Source organism: Sprattus sprattus (genome assembly GCF_963457725.1).
Source record: "Sprattus sprattus genome assembly, chromosome: 15".
Taxonomy (NCBI): Eukaryota; Metazoa; Chordata; class Actinopteri; order Clupeiformes; family Clupeidae; genus Sprattus; species Sprattus sprattus.
In genome coordinates this window covers 25,073,390-25,092,808 of record NC_137913.1, presented here as the reverse complement: position 1 = coordinate 25,092,808, position 19,419 = coordinate 25,073,390, and the positions used below count along the sequence as shown (strand labels likewise).

At 48.2% G+C, this 19,419-nt stretch overlaps 1 protein-coding gene across 5 annotated transcripts in view; it reads right to left on the bottom strand.

The window, feature by feature from the left end:
- Window positions 1–19,419, bottom strand: part of mef2cb (myocyte enhancer factor 2cb) — an 89,033-nt gene that overhangs the window by 5,172 nt on the left and 64,442 nt on the right. Inside the window, exons 5-10 of one of the 5 annotated variants that reach the window (XM_080852998.1) lie at window positions 15,678–15,821; window positions 15,357–15,494; window positions 12,135–12,312; window positions 9,990–10,064; window positions 1,988–2,160; window positions 7–136 (exon numbers count right to left, since the gene is read on the bottom strand). In XM_080852998.1, coding sequence (XP_080709124.1) covers window positions 7–136; window positions 1,988–2,160; window positions 9,990–10,064; window positions 12,135–12,312; window positions 15,357–15,494; window positions 15,678–15,821 — 838 coding nt within the window. The remainder of the gene's footprint in view (window positions 1–6; window positions 137–1,987; window positions 2,161–9,989; window positions 10,065–12,134; window positions 12,313–15,356; window positions 15,495–15,677; window positions 15,822–19,419) is intronic. The other 4 variants (XM_080852999.1, XM_080853000.1, XM_080853002.1 and 1 more) reach the window with 4 other exon arrangements.

Sequence of the window (19,419 nt, the reverse complement as noted above, 5' to 3'; positions counted from 1 at the left end):
ACATACCAGTACCATATGAAGTGGAGATGGTCGATGGGTAGCCACCCATCCCTTGCCCGGGTAAGGTGGGTGTCGCTACGGAAACAACGGGGGTGGCCAGCGACTGTGCAGATTGTGAGTTGTTTATTCTCTGGTTCTGTAGGAAGGAGGAGAGGAAGAGAAGGGAGGGCATGTGTTTTAGTGCAAAATAAAATCAGCCAAGATTGCTTCTCTCTCTCTCATTCCTTCCCTCTCTCTGTTTCTCTATTTCTCTCTCTCGCACACTGACGCTAAGAGAATGAACACAATTCCAGTTTCTGAGGAAATTAATCACTTGACATGCGGTGCCACTGAACTCTGCCAACCCTATCATTTACAATCCCACTGAGGGCTCCTGGTCGCTATAGTAACCCCTACAGTCTCCACGGCAACTGGATCAGCAACGAATGGAGGTTTTCTTCTTCTTCTTTTTCTTTCTTTTATTCTGTTTTTTTTTTTCTTTTTTTGCTGGCCTGGTCACAAGCAAGGATGATGACAGCATGGTGAAACAGCAATGCTTGCCTGTATTGTAGCATTGCATCTACTCATTTAAAAGGGTAAATGAAGAATTATTAGCTCAAAAAGGTAGAGAATGTGAGAAATTAGGCCAAGATGTCATGTTTGAACAAGCTCTCAGACGGTACCATTATTGAACTGACTGGAAGAAGTGGCTTTTCAGACCAGCTGCAATGGACTGTTCTCCCACATGAATGCAGTTTGACAAGGAAACTACATGTATACCTGCATTTCACAAGTGAAATGAAAATACAGGATTGTGGTCTTTCCAGAAGGTTCTTCAATTATATCTCAATTGACCTGATTATAAAAAAATAACATTCATTGGGGCACTTGGTGAAAAAAACAGGAGGGGGAAAAAAAAGGATTTGGGGTGTGATTTCTTACAAGCACCACTAGATGTCACCATGGACTTTGGTCAGGATTGTTCATCCGACGTTACACTGCCCTACAGTGGCATTTTTTTGTATGTGATAGGTGAAGCGGCTGCTTGGTTTTCTGAAGCCACATCTAAACTGATGTCTGAGCCAGCATGGCTGAACTAAACAACTGTATGAAACAGGTGGGTGTTACTTTGAATACACAGAATTGCTCCCTTCCCCTTGCAGTCTGAAGTTAATGAAAAATCTTGAAAAGCAGCTGGATGATGAAGGATGGCTAATAGGTTTAAAAGACTGAGTCACCTATTTGAGTGATAGTCCCACTTACCAATAGCAGATCAACATCCTCAGACTGATGGCATTAAAGAGGGGAGGGCGATAAATTCATAATTAGACTGATTGGCTGAGACGAGGGAGTGACTAAAAGGATGACTTCTTTAGTGGTTGGTCTACTGGAGAACACTAACTAATAAGGGCCATGGAAAAGATCAAGTGTTCTAATATTCTAGAAGGTTCCGGAGTACTAATAGTGCACAGAGAGGAGACATAAACTAAAAGAGGGAATAAGAAAGACAGCCTTTAGAGTGAAATTATAAAGACAAAAAGGGTGAAAAAGAGGCAAAGACAAAGGGACAGAGAGGCATGTTCAGACTAAACGACAAGAAAAGGAGTCACAGAGAGAAAAAAAAGGAAAGCAAATATACACTCTGAACGGCGTATATATCTACAGTATGCGTGTGTTTGTGTGTATTGCATAGGCATACAGTGTATTACATGTATAAATGTTTGTATTTATGTCTTGTATACATTCATTTCTTTACATGTATAGGATGCATGTGTGTCCAGATACAATAGCCTATATGGTATTCATATGGTCTTTCAGGGTGTGTGTGGGCGTGTTTGCCTATATAAAGACTTACGTTCTTTCATAAGTGCATGTATATGTGTGTGTGTGTGTGTGTGTGTGTGTGTGTGTGTGTGTGTGTGAGTGTGAGTGTGTGTGTGTGTGTGCGTGTGTGTGTGCGTGTGTATGTGTGTGTGTGTGTGTGTTTGAGGGAAGCATGGACACTCACGATAGAGGGCATGTTGTTCTTGGCTCCAGGGGGGATGAGCACGCGCAGGTCTTGTTTGCGGTTGTTCATGCCCAGGTTCATGGGTGGAGGAGACTTGGCCTGCATGCCTTTGTTCATCCCGCCGGAGGACACCAGCAGGCCCGGAGAGTTACGGTGGTTACCATATCCATTTCCTATAAGAGAGAGAGAGAGAGATGGATAGAGAGAGAAATAGAGAGAGCATTGGTCAGTCACACTAACATCTGCAAAACACATTACATGCACACTTTCATAGCACACACACACACACACACACACATTTATACAGATGGGGCTATTGCCTTAGGCCTAACCCTTCAACCGAACCGTGCCTGACCACACCCTTCTTCCCCACACCGTTGAAACGGCCTTTCACCGCGACTGTCCCATCAGCACGGAACACATGCCCAGACCCATAAATCTGACACCAGCGCCGCACTTGGCCTGGCGAAGACACACCGACACACCGAGCACTGAACCAGACTCCCGGGTCAGACAGCAGGCCAGAGCAAACGCTCCACGACAGCCGTCTGAGACTGCGGCTCGGGCCTCGACTGACGCGATGACATAAAGCGAAAATGAGGCAACTTCTTGGGGCTTCTGAGAAAGACGGCGCTTTTTTTAAACGAGACTGAACGCGCTCACACACAGACTGCACTGTCACCACAGACACAGCTCCCAGGGTCTCTGCAGCAATACCATATTCTCTCATGACAGAGAGTGTTTGACCTTTGTAGCAAACCATAACACAGGTACAAAACCTACTGTGAAATAGCTTCAGGTTCATGCCAATGATGCCAATCTTGAGAAAGAGAGAGGCAGAGAATGAGAAAGAAGAGAGACAGAGAGAGAGAAAGATAAAGAGAGAGAGATAGAGAGATAGAAAGATAACGAGAGAGAGAGATAGATAGAGAGAGAGACAGAGAGAGAGAGAGATAGAGAGAGATACAGGACAAGGAGAGAGACTGAGAATGAGGGGACAGACGTGTGTCATTTGTTTCTACTGTGGTTTGTGGCTTAAGGAGCAGGTGTTTGATGAATGTCAACCAAACGAGAAATGAAAGACAAACAGGGTGAAATAGACATGTAGAATAGAATACAGACACATTCAAACACATACACACACACACACACACACACACACACACACACACACACACACACACACACACACACACACACACACACACACACACACACACACACACACACACACGCACACACACACACACACACACACACACACACACACACACACACACACACACACCCTAAAGTGGCTGTTCTGTATGTAGCAATCCTACTGTGTCCTATATGTTTTGTTCTGTGTATTCCCCTCAGTGCTTTGACAATATGAATATGTATAAACCACAGCAATGAAACATATTTACATCGGAATTCGTAGTGAGGGATAGAGACAGAGGGAATGAAGGAAGGAGAGAAAGAGAGAGAGGAAGAGAGAGAGAGAGAGATTGTTCAAATGGGAGGCATGTTATATATGAAATTAAAACTGCTTTTAGCATGCATTTACGGATACGTATCTATGACTCTATGAATCAGACCCCTTAAAATGTGTCTTTGTTGAGTGTTACTCGAGATGGAGCTGCATCTCGATTGACACGTTCTCTCCTTACTCCCAGGAAGTCAGACGCACACCATATTTCACAGTTCATCTCCATCCCTCCATTGTGCTGATTGGAAGATTGCCACTGTCACCTCTCCCGCAACTTGGCAGTCACTCACGATAAAAGGGACAAATTAGGGGCTTCCTAACTATTGACAGACAAGGCCGTCATTTGGCCATCAAGCCTAAAACACATGTGTGCCTGTGTGTGTGCGGCTGGCACTGACAAAGGCAAGCTTTGCTTTTTCTGCGATGTTGACGCCGAGTTCTGCAGTCTCGCAGAAGGCTAAGTTTATCGTCTGCCTTTCACTCGAAAAAAACCTAGAGGGGTACTTTTCAAACAGCATTATGCTGCGGAAAAAAACACACACACGTGCGTGCACACACAAATATACACACACACACACACATACTTAGACTTAAGCGAAGCCTTTGTTTCTACCACCAATCCCACTGCCGCGCAATGTTTTTTTCTATGGTTGGGTAAAAGTGCACACACACACACACACACACACACACACACACACACACTCACACACACACACACACATGGAGCGCCCTATAGCCCTACCCACTTAAAAGAGGGGTAGGAATTACACGTTAGACATACATGAATTTCCTAATCATATACTCAAGGGGGGAAAATGAGTCGCAGATGTCCTCCACAGCAATTTCCCCGGGGTGATCTTTCTTTAATTTGAAGGCAACGTTTTTTCGTTGTTTTGAAATGAAAAGTCTCAAAAGCACAAATTGTCCAATACGAAAAGCGCAAGCAAATGTGCGGGTGGGGGATTTGTGATGGGGTGCTGCTGGTTGTTGGTTAAGAGGAGAGAAATGAAACGCTATGATGGAGGGAAATCACATGTGTGTGTGTCTGTGTGTGTGTGAGAGAGAGAAAGCGAGAGAGAGAGAGAGAGAGAGAGAGAGAAAGAGAGAGAGAGAGAGAGAGAGAGAGTCTGTGTGTAATTGATTTGAAGTATCTTCTGCTGCCACTTCATTCTCAGAGCGGATCAGGCCGGCTGGCAGCTGCCTCTCTGCCGGGCTGAGCAGAGCCATTGTTTAGTGGAGTGTGTGTGCGTGTGTGTGTGTGTGTGTGTGCACTGTACTGCGTTTGTGTGTATAAGTGTGTGTGTGGCGGATGTGAACGATGCCTCTCTACCCTCTTTTCTCAATCAGAGGCGGATTGGCTTGCACAAGTCTATTGAGGTGGCATATGGGGAGTTAATGGCTCTCTTAAAGAAGGAGGAAATGCATGGAGTTGATATTTCGGCTGATTGCACTCTCAAGCGCCATGCTTGTATATGAGGCGATGGTCGTGCAAGCCTGCCTGAGTACACCAAAGAGAGACAGAGACAGTGCTCCTTTATGCAAAGACGGACATTTTGGCCAGAGGTGACTGAGTTCGAAACATATACATTAGAAAATGTAATCATCAACTGCCACTGTGATTATGTTCCACTGTAATGCAGACAACCGAAAACGTTCAGAGTCAACCCCGCTGATCACAACAACAACAACAACAATAGAATCGGTCCTTTGACTACTAAGATACTAACTAAGAGCTAACCGGATCATCATTTCTTCTGTCTGCTGGTGCACTTTTACATTGACACCTCTAAGCTCACACGCACAGGCGAACTGGAGATATGACCTGTCAGTTGTACCAAAGGTCAGTAGGTTGCGATCTCCTCTTTGCTTCTCTACCGCACACCATAGCTATACTGTGAGCTTATCCCTTTAGCATTAGCATCATTCAAAGAGACACCTACGTTGCTTTTAGCTGAGGCAACACATTAATGCAGCGGACAAGATGGAGAAGAAAACACAGACAGAGAGGAGCAGGGGGAATGAAGGCCATGTCAGCAGGTAGGCCTTTGTGTTTCCTATTGTCAGGGCCTGTCTCATCTCCCCCAGCAGCCCTGTACTCCTACCCCACCCCCTACCCCCAGCCACTCACTCACCCACCCACTCACGTCATGTCACAGTTGAGAGCATCTGCCGACCTTCACAATGGGGAAGTTTCTAAAATGACTTTCGCCAAGATAACAGCCGTCCATCCCCCCACCTCCACCTCCCACTCACCCCACCCCCACCCTCCCACCCCTCATGTTGAGTGCAAAAAAAACCCTGAAAAGAACAGAAAAAGCTTCCCCTGATGTGTAAGCTTGATAAAGCCTGAAGTTATTTCTGTGGGTAGGGGGGCTAGTGGGCAAACTGCTAATGCAACCCCAGGCAGTCCATCTAACGCAGCCCAGGAGCGTGGACCTCTCCCCTTCGCTCACCTCCCCTCACCTCACCTCACCTCACCTCTCGCCTCCCTCTCAGCTAGATGCTAACGTACCAGTGTGGTTAGACTCACAAACGATACATGCTGTGGTCTGGTATGAGCTAATTGATTTTCTGCCCCCCATCCCCCATCGAGTTCTGTTTGTCTGGTCTTGCTCTTTATGCTGTTGAGGTTAGGCTGTACGCCTGTGGCCTGTGCACCGCATTTGTCCAGTAAACTGAACTGAGGCTTCATGTAAGCGCTCACCTCACCTCAGGTCTCTGACACCAGATCTGCACAGCGCTGAAACAGGTGAAAGGGGGAAATGAACTCACTTGAGTCTTGAGGGTTGCATACACTGTACATGGCCAGTAAGTTCCGTTGAAGAAAAGCCCACGGTCCCAACGCCTCCCTGGGCCCCACGCCTCCCTGGGCCCCACGCCTCCCTGGGCCCCACTCTTGACTTGGCCGAATTCTCTTATGTGCTCTAACAGGGACACTACATACTGTGAGGCCACCAGCACAGCACAGCACAGCACAGCACTAAGGCACAGCACAACCACCTGGGCCACATTCTCTTGTTCTTTCTTATATAGGCACAACACAACATATATATAAACAACCTGATGATGAAGAGCTTATATTTTGATTTTCCCAGGCACCAGCTGGGTAGGGGTATCATGGGTAATTTAAGCATGGCTCTAAAAGAAGCATACTGCCGGTTGAAAGACTAGGGCAAGGGAAGTCCAGCCATTGCACACACAGTAGTCTAAGGAGATGGACCATGTGATACCCTGGTGGGGCGCTGTACTAATGGGAGTGCAGGAGCTTCCTGCTGAGGTAGCCATGGTAGAGGCGCTGTTAGTGGGGTAAGCCACATGTTGGAGTCCCCAGGGAAAGCCATGCTGGAGAGGGGTTCTGATAAAGCATGGTTCCTCTTCAAGGGGGGTGAGACATGAGTCTGGGTGTGAGGAGCGCATCAAGGAGCGGGTGACAACCAAAGAGCCTTTGTTGGCAAGGTGCATGCTGCTTGTACGAGCACAGAGGAGAGTGCAACAGAACACACAACCTAACACCCTCATCCTCCCACATACACATACCCTCTCACAGAGGAACACACACACACACACACACATACTTTTTTTCTTCTTCTGTCTATTACACACACAAACACATACACACAGACACACCCCACACATATACACTCGCAAAACACCAAAGCTTATGTGGCGCACCGAGGCTGTGACAGCATGACCTGTTTTCAATATCAAAGAGAGCCATGTGTCACAGATCAATCAGGGCAGCCAGTGGGCGCCGTGGCTGTCTGAGAATGCCGGGACGCCTGACACACAAATAATCATCTGCCAGGAGCGCTTCAATGAGTCACTCGCGCAACACGCTGCCACACCAAACCAGAAACAGCGAGAGTTGAGGGGAGAGCTACCTGAGGCACATTAGCTAGCTGGGAAATAAGCAGCTATAAGCAACTTCTACTTAAGAACTTTCTAGAAAACTCACTAGCACTAGAATTCAGCACTGACATGAGTAGGTTGTGATTACTTGGTTTTAGCTCTTTTGTTTATCTTTTGTTGCCCTACATTTGTACTTGCTCCGCAAGTTGTTACTATGCAAGAAGACATCTGATGGAGTCCTCTTTTAACATGGCTAATTGCAACAGCTAGAAGAAGCTATCTGACCATCAATATATTGTGGAAAAGATAACTGTACATGCTTCAAACCGGCAATGGTGCATGAAACAGGAGGCCAACATGATAGCTGAATTAAATAAAAAGCTGTAAAATGTAATTATATGCTAGGCGCTGCATTGTGATAGGTTTGCTCTGAGCTGTAAACTGTTGGCTATCAATGGCACATTGTTTATATAGGCTGAGAGAGGAATTGGACCATAGAACAGTTCAAACTTTACAGAGGCTAGTATCACTTCTCTGCACTCCCGAAACTTCCAGAATCAGAATGAATAAATGTTGGTGCTGAAACATCCAGAATCAGAATGAATAAATGTTGGTGCTGAAAGATGCTTTGGAAGGCGTTAACCACTATAAAAGAAGTTTTCTCCACCAAATGTGTCACAGATGTTGAGGCTTTTTGCTCAACTCTAGTGTCAAATAGCTTGAAAGTGTGCGCACACTTACGCAGTCAGAATATATCTGTCTGTGAAAGCACCTCCCCTTCTTTGCAATCTCTCTTTCATTTCAACGCCATGAATTGCTAATTCTACAGGAGAGAAGCTGGGCACCATATTTGAAACACAGAAACGCCCTACAGACAGACTCATAAATATTCATGGTGCCCCCTTTCCTTGCTCTCTCCTTTGTCCTCTCATTCTTCTTGTCATATTATTCCTTTTCTTCCCCTCCTTCTCTGGCATTTCTTATCATTTTCCTTCTCCGTCAATGTCCATCGCCTTCTACTCTTTTTCTTCTTCCTCCTCTTCGTCATCTGCTTCCGGGGACCATTTAAATTGGCACGGGACCTCAACGGAACATCTTTGGAGTTTTCCACATGACTGTCCCCCTCGTCCACGTTCCCTACGTGGCCATACGCAGCTCGTCTGGACAGAGCCCTCTCTGTCTGGGGCCTCGCTCTCCGGCACAATGGCCGCTTTGGAGGGCTGGACGGCACAGGGCCCGACAAGCGGCACTTTTGTGGCAGGGGGACAGTCACACTGCGGCCAGACGAGGGAACCTCACCCTGAACCCGGAGTCATGGCCTCGGGGGCCCCGGGGCCAGACGCAGCTGCACAGCTGTGTGCCGGGTGCTCCTTTTGGACGTTTTCCACCCCCATCCGCCCTCCCCACCAGCGTCCGCCGTCTGCACTCTCTCTCTGGCTTCATGCCCTCCAGACCCTGCCCCCCTCCACCCCAGTGAGCTGGTGGGGCAGCAGTGTGGTCACACAATGATCTGATGTGTGCCACGCACACGGGTGTACTCACACACGCAACACACACACGCATGGCCGAACGCAGACACATACATAGCGTAGCTTTAGAATCCATTCTGATGTATCCTAGGAGATTGTGTGCATGAAGCAGACATTAAAACACACACACACACACACACACACACACACACACACACACACACACACAAACAAATAACACAAAAAGTACCCACACAAACACACAAACACACACACATACACACAGAGCATATGCATAGGCACGCACACACACCACACACACGCTCACTTTCAAACAGCCTTTCATGGCATGGTGAACCTCTCCAAAAACATGCAATTGTTTCGCTCCAAACATATGATAGCACTTATCCTATAAAAGAGCTTTTAGGAGCAGCACAGCCGGGGCAGAGCTGAGAGCTGTGTCTGTTGTCATTTGCAGTTAAGTTCAAAGCCTGGGAGGTAAGAGGAATAAACAGCCGCTTGGGGTCACACAGAGGCGGCGGCGTGCCATTACACTGCGGGCCTCATTACAAGAGCGCCCTGCTTTTTATTACTGATCTCATTGCTCTTTAAGGGCCCCATTGCGCTTATGAAACGTGTGTGTGTGTGGGAATGTGCCAAGCCAGCCATTGTGTGTCAGTGCATATGAGTACATGTATGGATCAGTAGTTATGTGTGTGTGTGTGTGTGTGTGTGTGTGTGTGTGTGTGTGTGTGTGTGTGTGTGTGTGTGTGCTCCGCCAGCCATTGTGTGGCGGTGCATATGAGTACATGTATGGATCAGTAGTTCTCTGAGTGTGCTTGTGTGTGTGTGTGTGTGTGTGTGTGTGTGTGTGTGTGTGTGTGTGTGTGTGTGTGTGTGTGTGTGTGTGTGTGTGTACGTGTCTGCATACGTCCGCTTCACTCTTCTTTGTTTCCCCAATTAGAGACTAATCAGGTGGCTTGTGGTCTGATTGTCCACTTCATCTGCTGTGGACATCATCTCAAGATCCTTTCAAACTTTAATTCATAGCCCTGGCATTGGATGACTTCCTTTATAGTGAGCTAAAGAACCACTGGGCATCACGGCCGAGGCTATGGAACAAAAGAATGCATGACTCCAGACACAGCCCTACCGAGAGGCACAGTACAATAAGCAGCTTGAATAAAGTGGGGGGAAAAAAAGTGTGACGTACTGTAGTAGGAGGGCGTGCCATCTTTACCAGCACTGGTACCCGCGCCAGTGGTGAGGTCAGTGCCCATCAGGCCACCTGAGGAAGGGATAGAGAGAGGGAGAAAGGTGAGGAATTGAGACATTTATGTTTATGGACTTCACAAAAGCAACGATGTGGAGGTTCAATGGACTGAAATGAAACACTCACTCACACACACACACACACGCACACACACACCCACCCCCCCCACACACACGTACACACACCAAACACACCAGACACACACACACACACACACACACACACACACACACACACACGTACACACACACACACACACACACACTCACACACACACACACACACACACACACACACACATTTATTTTTCTTCCCTCCCACAAACCAGCCCACCTCCTCTCTTAATATGGTGCATGGAGAAGTGTGTGTTTGGATTTGTGTGTCTCGGTATGAGTGTTTGAGAGAGTGAATGTATGTGTGTTTGCATGTGGGAGGTGTTTGTGTATGTTTGCCTGATACAGGTGTGGGTGTGTGAGTGTGTTTGTGCATGTGTGTTTGTGTCACTAAGGGAAGTATAGGTGTATATTTTAGTGTGGGAGGTGAAAAAGTCTGTGTGAGGGAAATGTGTCTGTGCGTGCGAGTGTGTGTGTGTGTGTGTGTGTGTGTGTGTGGGCGAAAGAAGTGTCTCTAAGTGCTACGTGTCTTTGAGAGAAGGGGATGTGTTCTTTATTAAGGACCACAAATGTGAGCCTATGTGCGGTGAGTGCAGGTGTGTTTGTGTGTGTGTGTGTGTGTGTGTGTGTGTTTGAGTGTGTCTGACTTCATGTGAGAGAGCCAATTCTGCCCCCCCCCCCCCCCTCCCTTCCTTCTCCATCTAAACGAGTGAGCATCGCAGGGCAGAGGGCAAACGTGAAGCTTTGGGCGGTGGGGAGGACGCCCGGATGGCTGACGACACCGTCCAAGAAAAATGACACATTTTTATTTTTAATACCGGGGGGAGAGTGTGTGTGTGTGTGTGTGTGTGTGTGTGTGTGTGGGAGAGCTGCCGCTGCTGCGGTCTCGCCGGTGCACACGCCTGCGCCAACAATCATATTTAGCCTGGGCTCCTGTAACACGAAGCCCGATGACATCAGGCCGGACCCGAGACTTAATGACAGGGCCCGGGGAAGGGCGTGCGGTGTGGGCCCTGGCTGACCAGAGGCACAAAATAAAGCGTCTGACAGTAATAACAAAAGCCCGGCTACGGTTACGGCTAAGGATATGGCTACCGCGCGGCACGGCATAGCTGGGTGCTGGGGCTTATGTCACTCCCCGGACACTCAAGAGGAGTGACATAAGGGGACTCAGGGGCCGTGAGCCGGAGGGCCGGAGGGGACAAGCACGGCTTATTGTTCAGTGGGTGATGCTCCCTGGGACAGAGGCCAGGGCCGCAGAGGGGGTATTCTCTTCCCTGTCCCACTGGGGCTGAGCGCTGAAGGGATGGATGGAGAGCGGGCGAGGTGGGGCGTGACGGGGCAGGGCCGGCCAGTGCCAAGACCTGGAGGAGGTGGGCGGGGAGGGTGAGCCATTCTATTTTTTGAGGATGACGCCCTCATGTCATGACCTCAAATGATCCGCTGTGTGTAAATGAGAGTGGGCGGCAGTGAGAGACTGTCTGTGTGTCTGTGTGTGCGTGAGAGAGAAAGATCAAGTGGGTTCATACTAGCCTTAGGGGTTTTGTGTTTAACATGCTGATCTGCTGATCTTTAAACTTGGTTCTGAACATGTGTGAGTACATTACTTGCTCCTCTGCCTGTCCCTCTGTAGTGTATGAATGCCGTAGTGTATTTATTCACGCTACCCACTTCCTGAATATTTGTTTCACCACGAGTAACATATCTATACCACTTTAAGGTATATTATATTGCACATGAATGTGCGTGTATGCATATAGGGTAACACATGCATCTTCTTCAACATCGAGTCTGTCTGAACCTGTAGGGGACGTGTGTGTGTGTGTGTGTGTGTGTGTGTGTGTGTGTGTGTGTGTGTGTGTGTGTGTGTGTGTGTGTGAGAAAGACAGAGAGAGAGAAAGAGAGAGAGAGTGTAATGTATGTGTTTGTGTGTGTGTGTGTATGTGTTAGTGCAAGGCCGTGCCTCCGTTACCTGCACTGGGAGGTCTGTGTGTGACTCCGGGGGACATGTTGTTCCTCTGTAGGCTGTGGTGTGCCAGTGGCAGCAGGTTGTGGTTCCCCAGGGAAGCTCCAGGGTGGCTGTAGAGGAGGCTGTTCTGGTTGCTCACGGGGATGGACACCGGCATCTCGTAGTTTGAGGGCGGAACAGCCTGGTGGAAGAGATGCCACAAAACCGTGGTTACAACAGTGAAGCCATTGCTTTTGGCAAAATGGCCCAAAAAAATTGGTCAGAGTGAAATGACAGAGGTTAGTTGACCTTCGCAACAAAGAAAACAACAAAACCCCACACAGAGTATGTGAGAGAGTGATAGAGAGAGAGCAAGAGAGAAGGAGAGAGAGAGAGAAAGAGAGAAGGGGACATCAGGGAAAAGGAACAGTGAGAGACATTGACCCCAGTCTGAGAGAGCACTGGAGAGAGGACTCTGGAGAACAGGAAGGGAAAAGTCCTTCCGCCCTCCCACAGCACACACATTAGTCCTCCCACGCTGCTTCTGTATTCCGGGCCTGCGTGGAAACGGGGAGCCCGGCATCAAGCATCTCCGCTGACCCAGACAACTGACCCCTGAGCCAGCCAGACGCTCGGCTCGAGAACTAGATCATGAACGTAGCAGCGCCCTTCCACTCAGGGCGCACTTTACAAGACACTGTCTAGCAGTGAGTAACCTTCAGCAAATGCGATAAAGGTTATTTCTCATTGCGTGTTTTTGTGTGTGTGTGTGTGTGTGGGGGGGGGGCTGTGGGTGTGAGCACGGGCTTTTGTTTACCCTTGCTGCGCTCCCATTCTTTCTGGTCGCGGACGCCGTGACAACCCAGTTTACAAAGCAAAGCGCTGGCGCAGCTCGGGAACATGGCAACCTCGTGTCGCCACCGTGACACTCGCGTGCGGGCACAAAGGAGCCACGCTCCCCCCCCCCCCTGTTTCCACGTTCGAATGTAGGCCATCTCCCAAAACTGCTAATAGATCATCACTTGCCTTTTCAGTTTAGTTCAGCCTGCACCTGTGTTATTATCCCTCATGTCACATGACCTCTCCTGTTGCAGAGGGTGAAGGTGGCTGCTGCTGACGATGTTGCCAACTCACTGTGCTACGCTAAGATGGAAACAGGAATAGATATTTAGGTTGGAATATTATATTGTAGGAAAGACCAGCCAAATACCTTGTTCATTTCTCTCTATTCTCTCCCGTCTTTTCCTTCTCTCCTGTCTCCATGTCACTCTTTTTAAGTGTCTGAACCTTGGTAGCTAGCTGGAAGGTCCTGCAGCATGTCATGTTGAGGGAAAAGAGCCCCTCTAATTGCTGCCATGTGCCCTCTTCTGCGTACTCATCGGCAGGAGCGTCGGCCTCAGCCCTCTGGAAACCAGATAGGGCTCCTTGTTCATCTCAAGCTCCAGCTCTTCTGTTCTCCCTCCCCTACCTCTCTTTTTTTTTCTCTCTCTCTTTTGCCTCACCGCAGAGGCCTGCAGAACTGACTTTCCCTTGAGGAGCGTAAATATTATTCCTCCGTGTCCAAGGTCTCCACGAGAGGGCAGCTCTACTTTCACCTCTTTTTCGACGTTTTTTTTGACATTACGATTATTTTTCTCCGCCTCTCTTTGTCTATCTCTGCAGTTTGGCTGAAGGACAGGCGTCGAGGCACCCTGGGTGGGATGTGTACTGGGGCACCCACAAGTGCTGGGGGGAATTCACTAACAACCATCATACAACAGTAAAAACCCCAACCCTGGTCTCAGCCACACCCTGTCCCTATCCCCAACGCCCTCTCATCCTCCATCAACCCCACCCACGCCACCATGGCCGCCCGCTTCCTACCGCAAACTCGTCTACTCCCGTCCCACCGCCAGCGCGACAGTGGCTGCCCTGCCTCACCCGGCCTACGCTGACTGACTTATGCAGGGGCAGATCGTTTATCATCTTTGATGGTGGGGATAGGGATGAAGGGTGTGTGTGTGTGGGGGGGGGGGGGGGGGGGGGGGGCTCAAACAGAGCACAGAGGCCCTCAGACAGATTCGTTCAGCAGCTGGGGAGGAAAAGACAGCATGGTGTGGTGCGGCGCTATGCATCTGCTGTGTTTTGGTTCCCTTTTTGTGACCGGTGGAAAGAGCTCTGAACCACATCTTGAACTGCCTGCGCAGCCGTTTGGTAAAAAACAGCCAAAAAAAGGGATGTGCAGAATGATTTCCTTATGTGTAACTTGATCTTGATTGACATTTCAGGTCAGTTTTGTGACGGAATTTATTAGAAGAATTGGGGGCATTTGTGTGAATATGTGTAGATGAGTGTGTGTGTGTGTGTGTGTGTGTGTGTTTTGTTTGTGCAGATGTATGTATGTGTGTGTGTGTGTGTGTGTGTGTGTGTAAATGTGTGTGTGTGTGTGTGTGTGTGTGTGTGTGTGTGTGTGTGTGTGTGTGTGTGTGTATGTGTTTGTGTGGGTGGGTGTTTCAGTTTGCATGTGTGTGTGTGTGACCATATGTGTGTGTGTATCTGTGTGTTAACGTGCGTGTGTGTCTGTGTGAGTGAGCATGTGCTGTGCTTAGCTGTTCTCCTCTCTTGTTTTGGGAATTGGTGCACAATCTGTCTTCCTATTTTCTGCTGCTACTTCACAAAAGTTTGCTTTGGCTGCGGCTGCAACAAAAAAAGCGCATGCAGGCCTCGCTCTCTCGTGGCAGGAGCCAATGGATGAGAGGTTAGCGGGTGATGTCATAGAGAGACCAGAGGCTGAGGCTCCTGTGTCTTTAGCGGTCAAGCGTTTTCCTCCACAAACACACAGCAAACAAAAGGTGTCTTCATTGGGTCGACTGGCATGCAGTAACTGTGGCCCCTTCTTAAAGTCTTTTATTGAGGTGATGAATGACAGTTCACGATGTGTGCCTTTGATTAAAGACACTACAGCATATTTCAGAATATCTTAACTGCAAACCATTTTGCTGAATATTTACATTAAATTGTACATTATATAATAAGTCACATTGCATAGAATAACATGGCAAAATAATATTAGGAAAGACCATGTTGTATTATGTACTATTGATAATATAATTGCAATTTATTACTTTTTGTAGCTATGGCTAAATTGTGGCCACACATTGCAACTCAAAGAGTCAGATGAGGTAAGTGTTATGATCAATAGCAGGCAGGTTACTGTGACGGGTTAGCGACTGGTGCTAGTTTGGTCTCACGCGGCACCGTACTTACAGGGATCTTTTGAGTCTTGATCATGTAATCAAACTCCTCATTAATCTGCCTGTACTTCTCCTCCGTGCGCGGAGTGAGTGCCAGAGTGGACTCCAGGTCCAAGATTTCACCACCTTTGTTCTCCTTCTTGTTCAAGGTCTGCTCACCCCCAAATCACAGAGGAGGAGAGGAGGAGAGGATGGAGGGACAAGGAGGAATAGAGGAATAAAGGAAGAGAAGACAGAAATACGGAGAGAGAGAACGAGAGAGAGAGCGATAGAGAGAAAGAGAAGGAAACAAAAAAAAAGAGATGGGTGAGAAGAATGCCGGACAGGTACTTACACACAGTCTCTGTCTGCTGATCATCAGGTCAATGTCCTCGTTTATTTTCCTGTACTTGTCCTCGGACTCCGGGCTGTGACCCAACGAGTCCTCAACATCGGCGTCGGGGCTGTCACATCCATTTAGGCCCTTCTTTCTCAACGTCTGCAAACAGAGGCGGGGGCACACGCACACACACACACACACACACACAGTTCAGGAGCCATGCAAGAAATGGTGGGCAGGAGGTGGGTGAGAGTCCCCCAGGCCCCCAGACAGAGGCTCACTCTGGAGCAGAAAACTGTCTCAGAGCTGCCAGAGCCAGAACTGAACCCAGGTCTAAAACGGGTCAGCGTCAGATCTCGCGTTGGACTGATCCAGAGCCAGTGACCCATCTGGGTCTGGAATGGATCAGCACCAGATTTGAGCTGGGGCAGGATGGAACCCAATTCAAATAAACACACTATTCACACTTAATTTAGTTAAGCAATTGACATTGAAGATGAAAATGGACAGAGAATGCTAAAACATAATTCAGTTCCTAGCAAGGATCAATGGCTACCAGCTAAACCTGAATCTAGCATACACTAATAGCTCTTCCACAAAGGACCCTACACACTCTGCATCATAGGAAGAGCATCCCTGTGCACATGGGTAGCAATATTCTCCTCAGCCACCTGATGGCCACCTTCTAGTACAAATGATACTCTTTCAGGGGGTCCACAACAACAGAGCACACACACACACACACACACACACATACACACACACACACACACACACACTCACACACACACTATTAAGTGTGCAACTAATGATTACTTTGTGCCTCTTTTATGCAACTAATTGGCCGAAGAGTGATAACGTTACTCCTCCGTCATTCCTTTTGTACAGCTTTATTTCTGCTGTGCTCAAAGGACATTAACCAGAGGTGTTGCAGACGGCCGCATGGCTGCCCTGTGTATTCATTCGCACACACTCAGAATCACATGGACACGCGCTTCTCCGAGAGGTTCGCCGGCTTCCTGATGAAGCGAGCTCTCTCTGCCAAGGAGAGTGTATGTGTGTTGGAGAGCGCACATGTATGTGTGTGTGTTTGGATGTGGATGAGTGGTGTCAGATCGCGAGGCATCTCATCAAAGCACTTCTCTTTTCTCTCCCCGCGTCTCCCATCGAGAGAGATTAGCGTGGGGGAATATTAGCGGCCGTGGCCCTGTCTTTCATGAGCTTGCTATGCCCCCCCCTCCTCCACCAACCCCAGACGGTAGTAATTAAATTTACTCCGCCACCGCCTCACGAGCTGGAGAGAGACAGAGAGAGAGAGAGAGAGAGAGAGAGAGAGAGAGAGAGAGAGAGCGAGAGAGAGCCCAGACAGGTTAGGCTGGTGCTATCTCAATCTTCTCCTCTTGTTTATTTATTTAATTATTTACTGCATTTATTTATTACAATCTGCTTCTTGCATAAGAGGAGTTGCTTGTTATGTCAATGTTATTCACATCTAAAATGTATGATGTGCTAGCCACTTGTTTTGCTGTTGATCAGGGTTTTTGTATTGTGATTTTCTGGAACACATGTTTTGTTCGAACCCCAATTTAACTCCCAATAAAATCCAAATCTCATGTTGATTTGCAATTACTTTTTTTGTTTACTTCATATACCTGTATGTCTTTGTTTTTATAGCAATGTCACCCCGTGTTTTTTTCTGTACCTGTCTTCTCCTAGACAGACAGTCCACGGAGCTGGATGAAGATTCAAAGAAGGAAGCGCTCTGAAGTAACATCTCTTGCAGAAGTGCTGGCCAAGTTAAACTAAGGCAATGTTATCTGAAAGTGACACGACAGACTCTTAGCACCGAGAGTGTGTTTTACTGTGAAACCCAAACTTCTCTTCAAACTTCACGCGGATGATGTGTCAGTTTGGTTGACAACTGTTTGAACGCCATCGACTTAATAAGGCTTGTCTACTCGGTTGCGCTGCAGTAGCAGTCAACGACACAAAGACAGAGGCATCTATCCTTCATGAGCAAGAGGCAAAACATGGGGAAACGGTATGTAGATGGATGGGTAAGTGATTAGGTAAGGGCGTTCTACCGGTTGGGGGGCGTAGGGCTGGAGGGAAAGTGTAGGTGTGGAGAGATGGGCAGGAACGCTGCCGGCTTTAGCCCTGTGTTTTCTTTCTTTTCCGGCGGGGCTGAGCAGTTTGAGGCGCAGCATGCGTCCCGCTCCCCTGCAGGCTGCCAGCAATGCCACTCACTCGAGACATCTGCACCTGTCAGAGGGCTCACACCTGCCAGCGCCCCTCACTCACCACAGGGGACGCGCCCGCACGCCTGCCACAGCCAATCACAGGCCATGCTGCCACACTATGGCCATAGATGGATCTTAAGCAAGAGCTCTCCCTCTCCCTCTCTCTGTCTCTCTCTCTCTCTGTCGCTCTATGGCACATGAAATGTTTTATTCTTTATTATTACACTGACTGCATAATTATTCTTAGCAATCTGTATATAAACTGTAGTTGCTTTCCTTTCAAAATCTGATATGTATGAGTATATGAGTATCATGTTATACACAAGAATGAAAAAACAAAAAACAATTATGACAGCTAACACTTTAACTGTATGACAGTGGTCAACTGTCTTATTGACAATTAAAAACAATGTATCAACAAAAGCCTGATCTGTTTGGGAGAGGATAATTGTTAAAAGCAAATGGGGAGTTCATTTGCTCATGCTTTCATCTCTTTCTTTCTCTCCTTTTTTGTCCTTTGCTCTCTCTAGACTCTTGCCCCTAATTAAATGGGTTACTTGCGCTCTTCCCACCTGGTTGATCCTCTCAGAATGTGTGTGTGTGAGGAAGTGGTATGTGTGTGTGTGCATGTGTGTGTGTGTGTCTGTGTGTATATATGTGTGTATGTGTATGTATGTGTATGTGTGTGTGTGTCTGGGGGAGGAATGTCCCCTCATCTCCCTGTAACCTTCAGCGCCACACTTTCGGGGGGTGGGGTGGGCAGTGAATATGGCAAGCAGGTGGAGAGCGAGGGGGTCCGGCGTGGGCACAGACCCGTGCCAGCCGCTGCCAGGCTCTCGCTTCAGCTCGAGGGCACCGCGCTCGGCCCTTGGCCAGGCGCTCGGCCAGCAGCCCGACAGTAGCTCCCTCCCCAGCCAGGCGGCACTGACGGCATCCCCCACCCCCCCCTCCACCTACACACACCCGACCAAACGACCCACCAGCACCACTGCCATCACCTTCTGCCTGATCCAGCCTCTTATCCACACTCAACCCAAGTCCCAGGGCTCAGGCTTGCTGGATACCATGCTAAGCTTGCACCCAAGAGAGACAGTGAGAGAGAGAGAGAGTGTGGGGAGTCATGCCAACCCTAACCCAATTTCTCTCACTGCAGCTGCAGTCTGGCTTACTTAGTATGGCAGAACGCTGTGTGTGTGTGTGTGTGTGTGTGTGTGTGTGTGTGTGTGTGTGTGTGTGTGTGTGTGTGTGTGTGTGTGTGTGTGTGTGCCTGTGTGTGTGCGTTTTCAGGCAAATAAAGACTGCACCCTTTTCTTCTCTTTGTTAAAGAGTTATGGGTTTACAGCATGTAGACAAGAATAATTACAAATATAAATGTGAGAGATTACACTGGGGCGTGGAATGCCTTCATAGTACTACAAACCATGATGAGAGAAGGGGCTCCTCGACCAAATATGTGGTCTGAACAGAAGAGGAAGTTGGTCTGAATTTGTCAACATGTTTGTTCACATAGAGAGTAA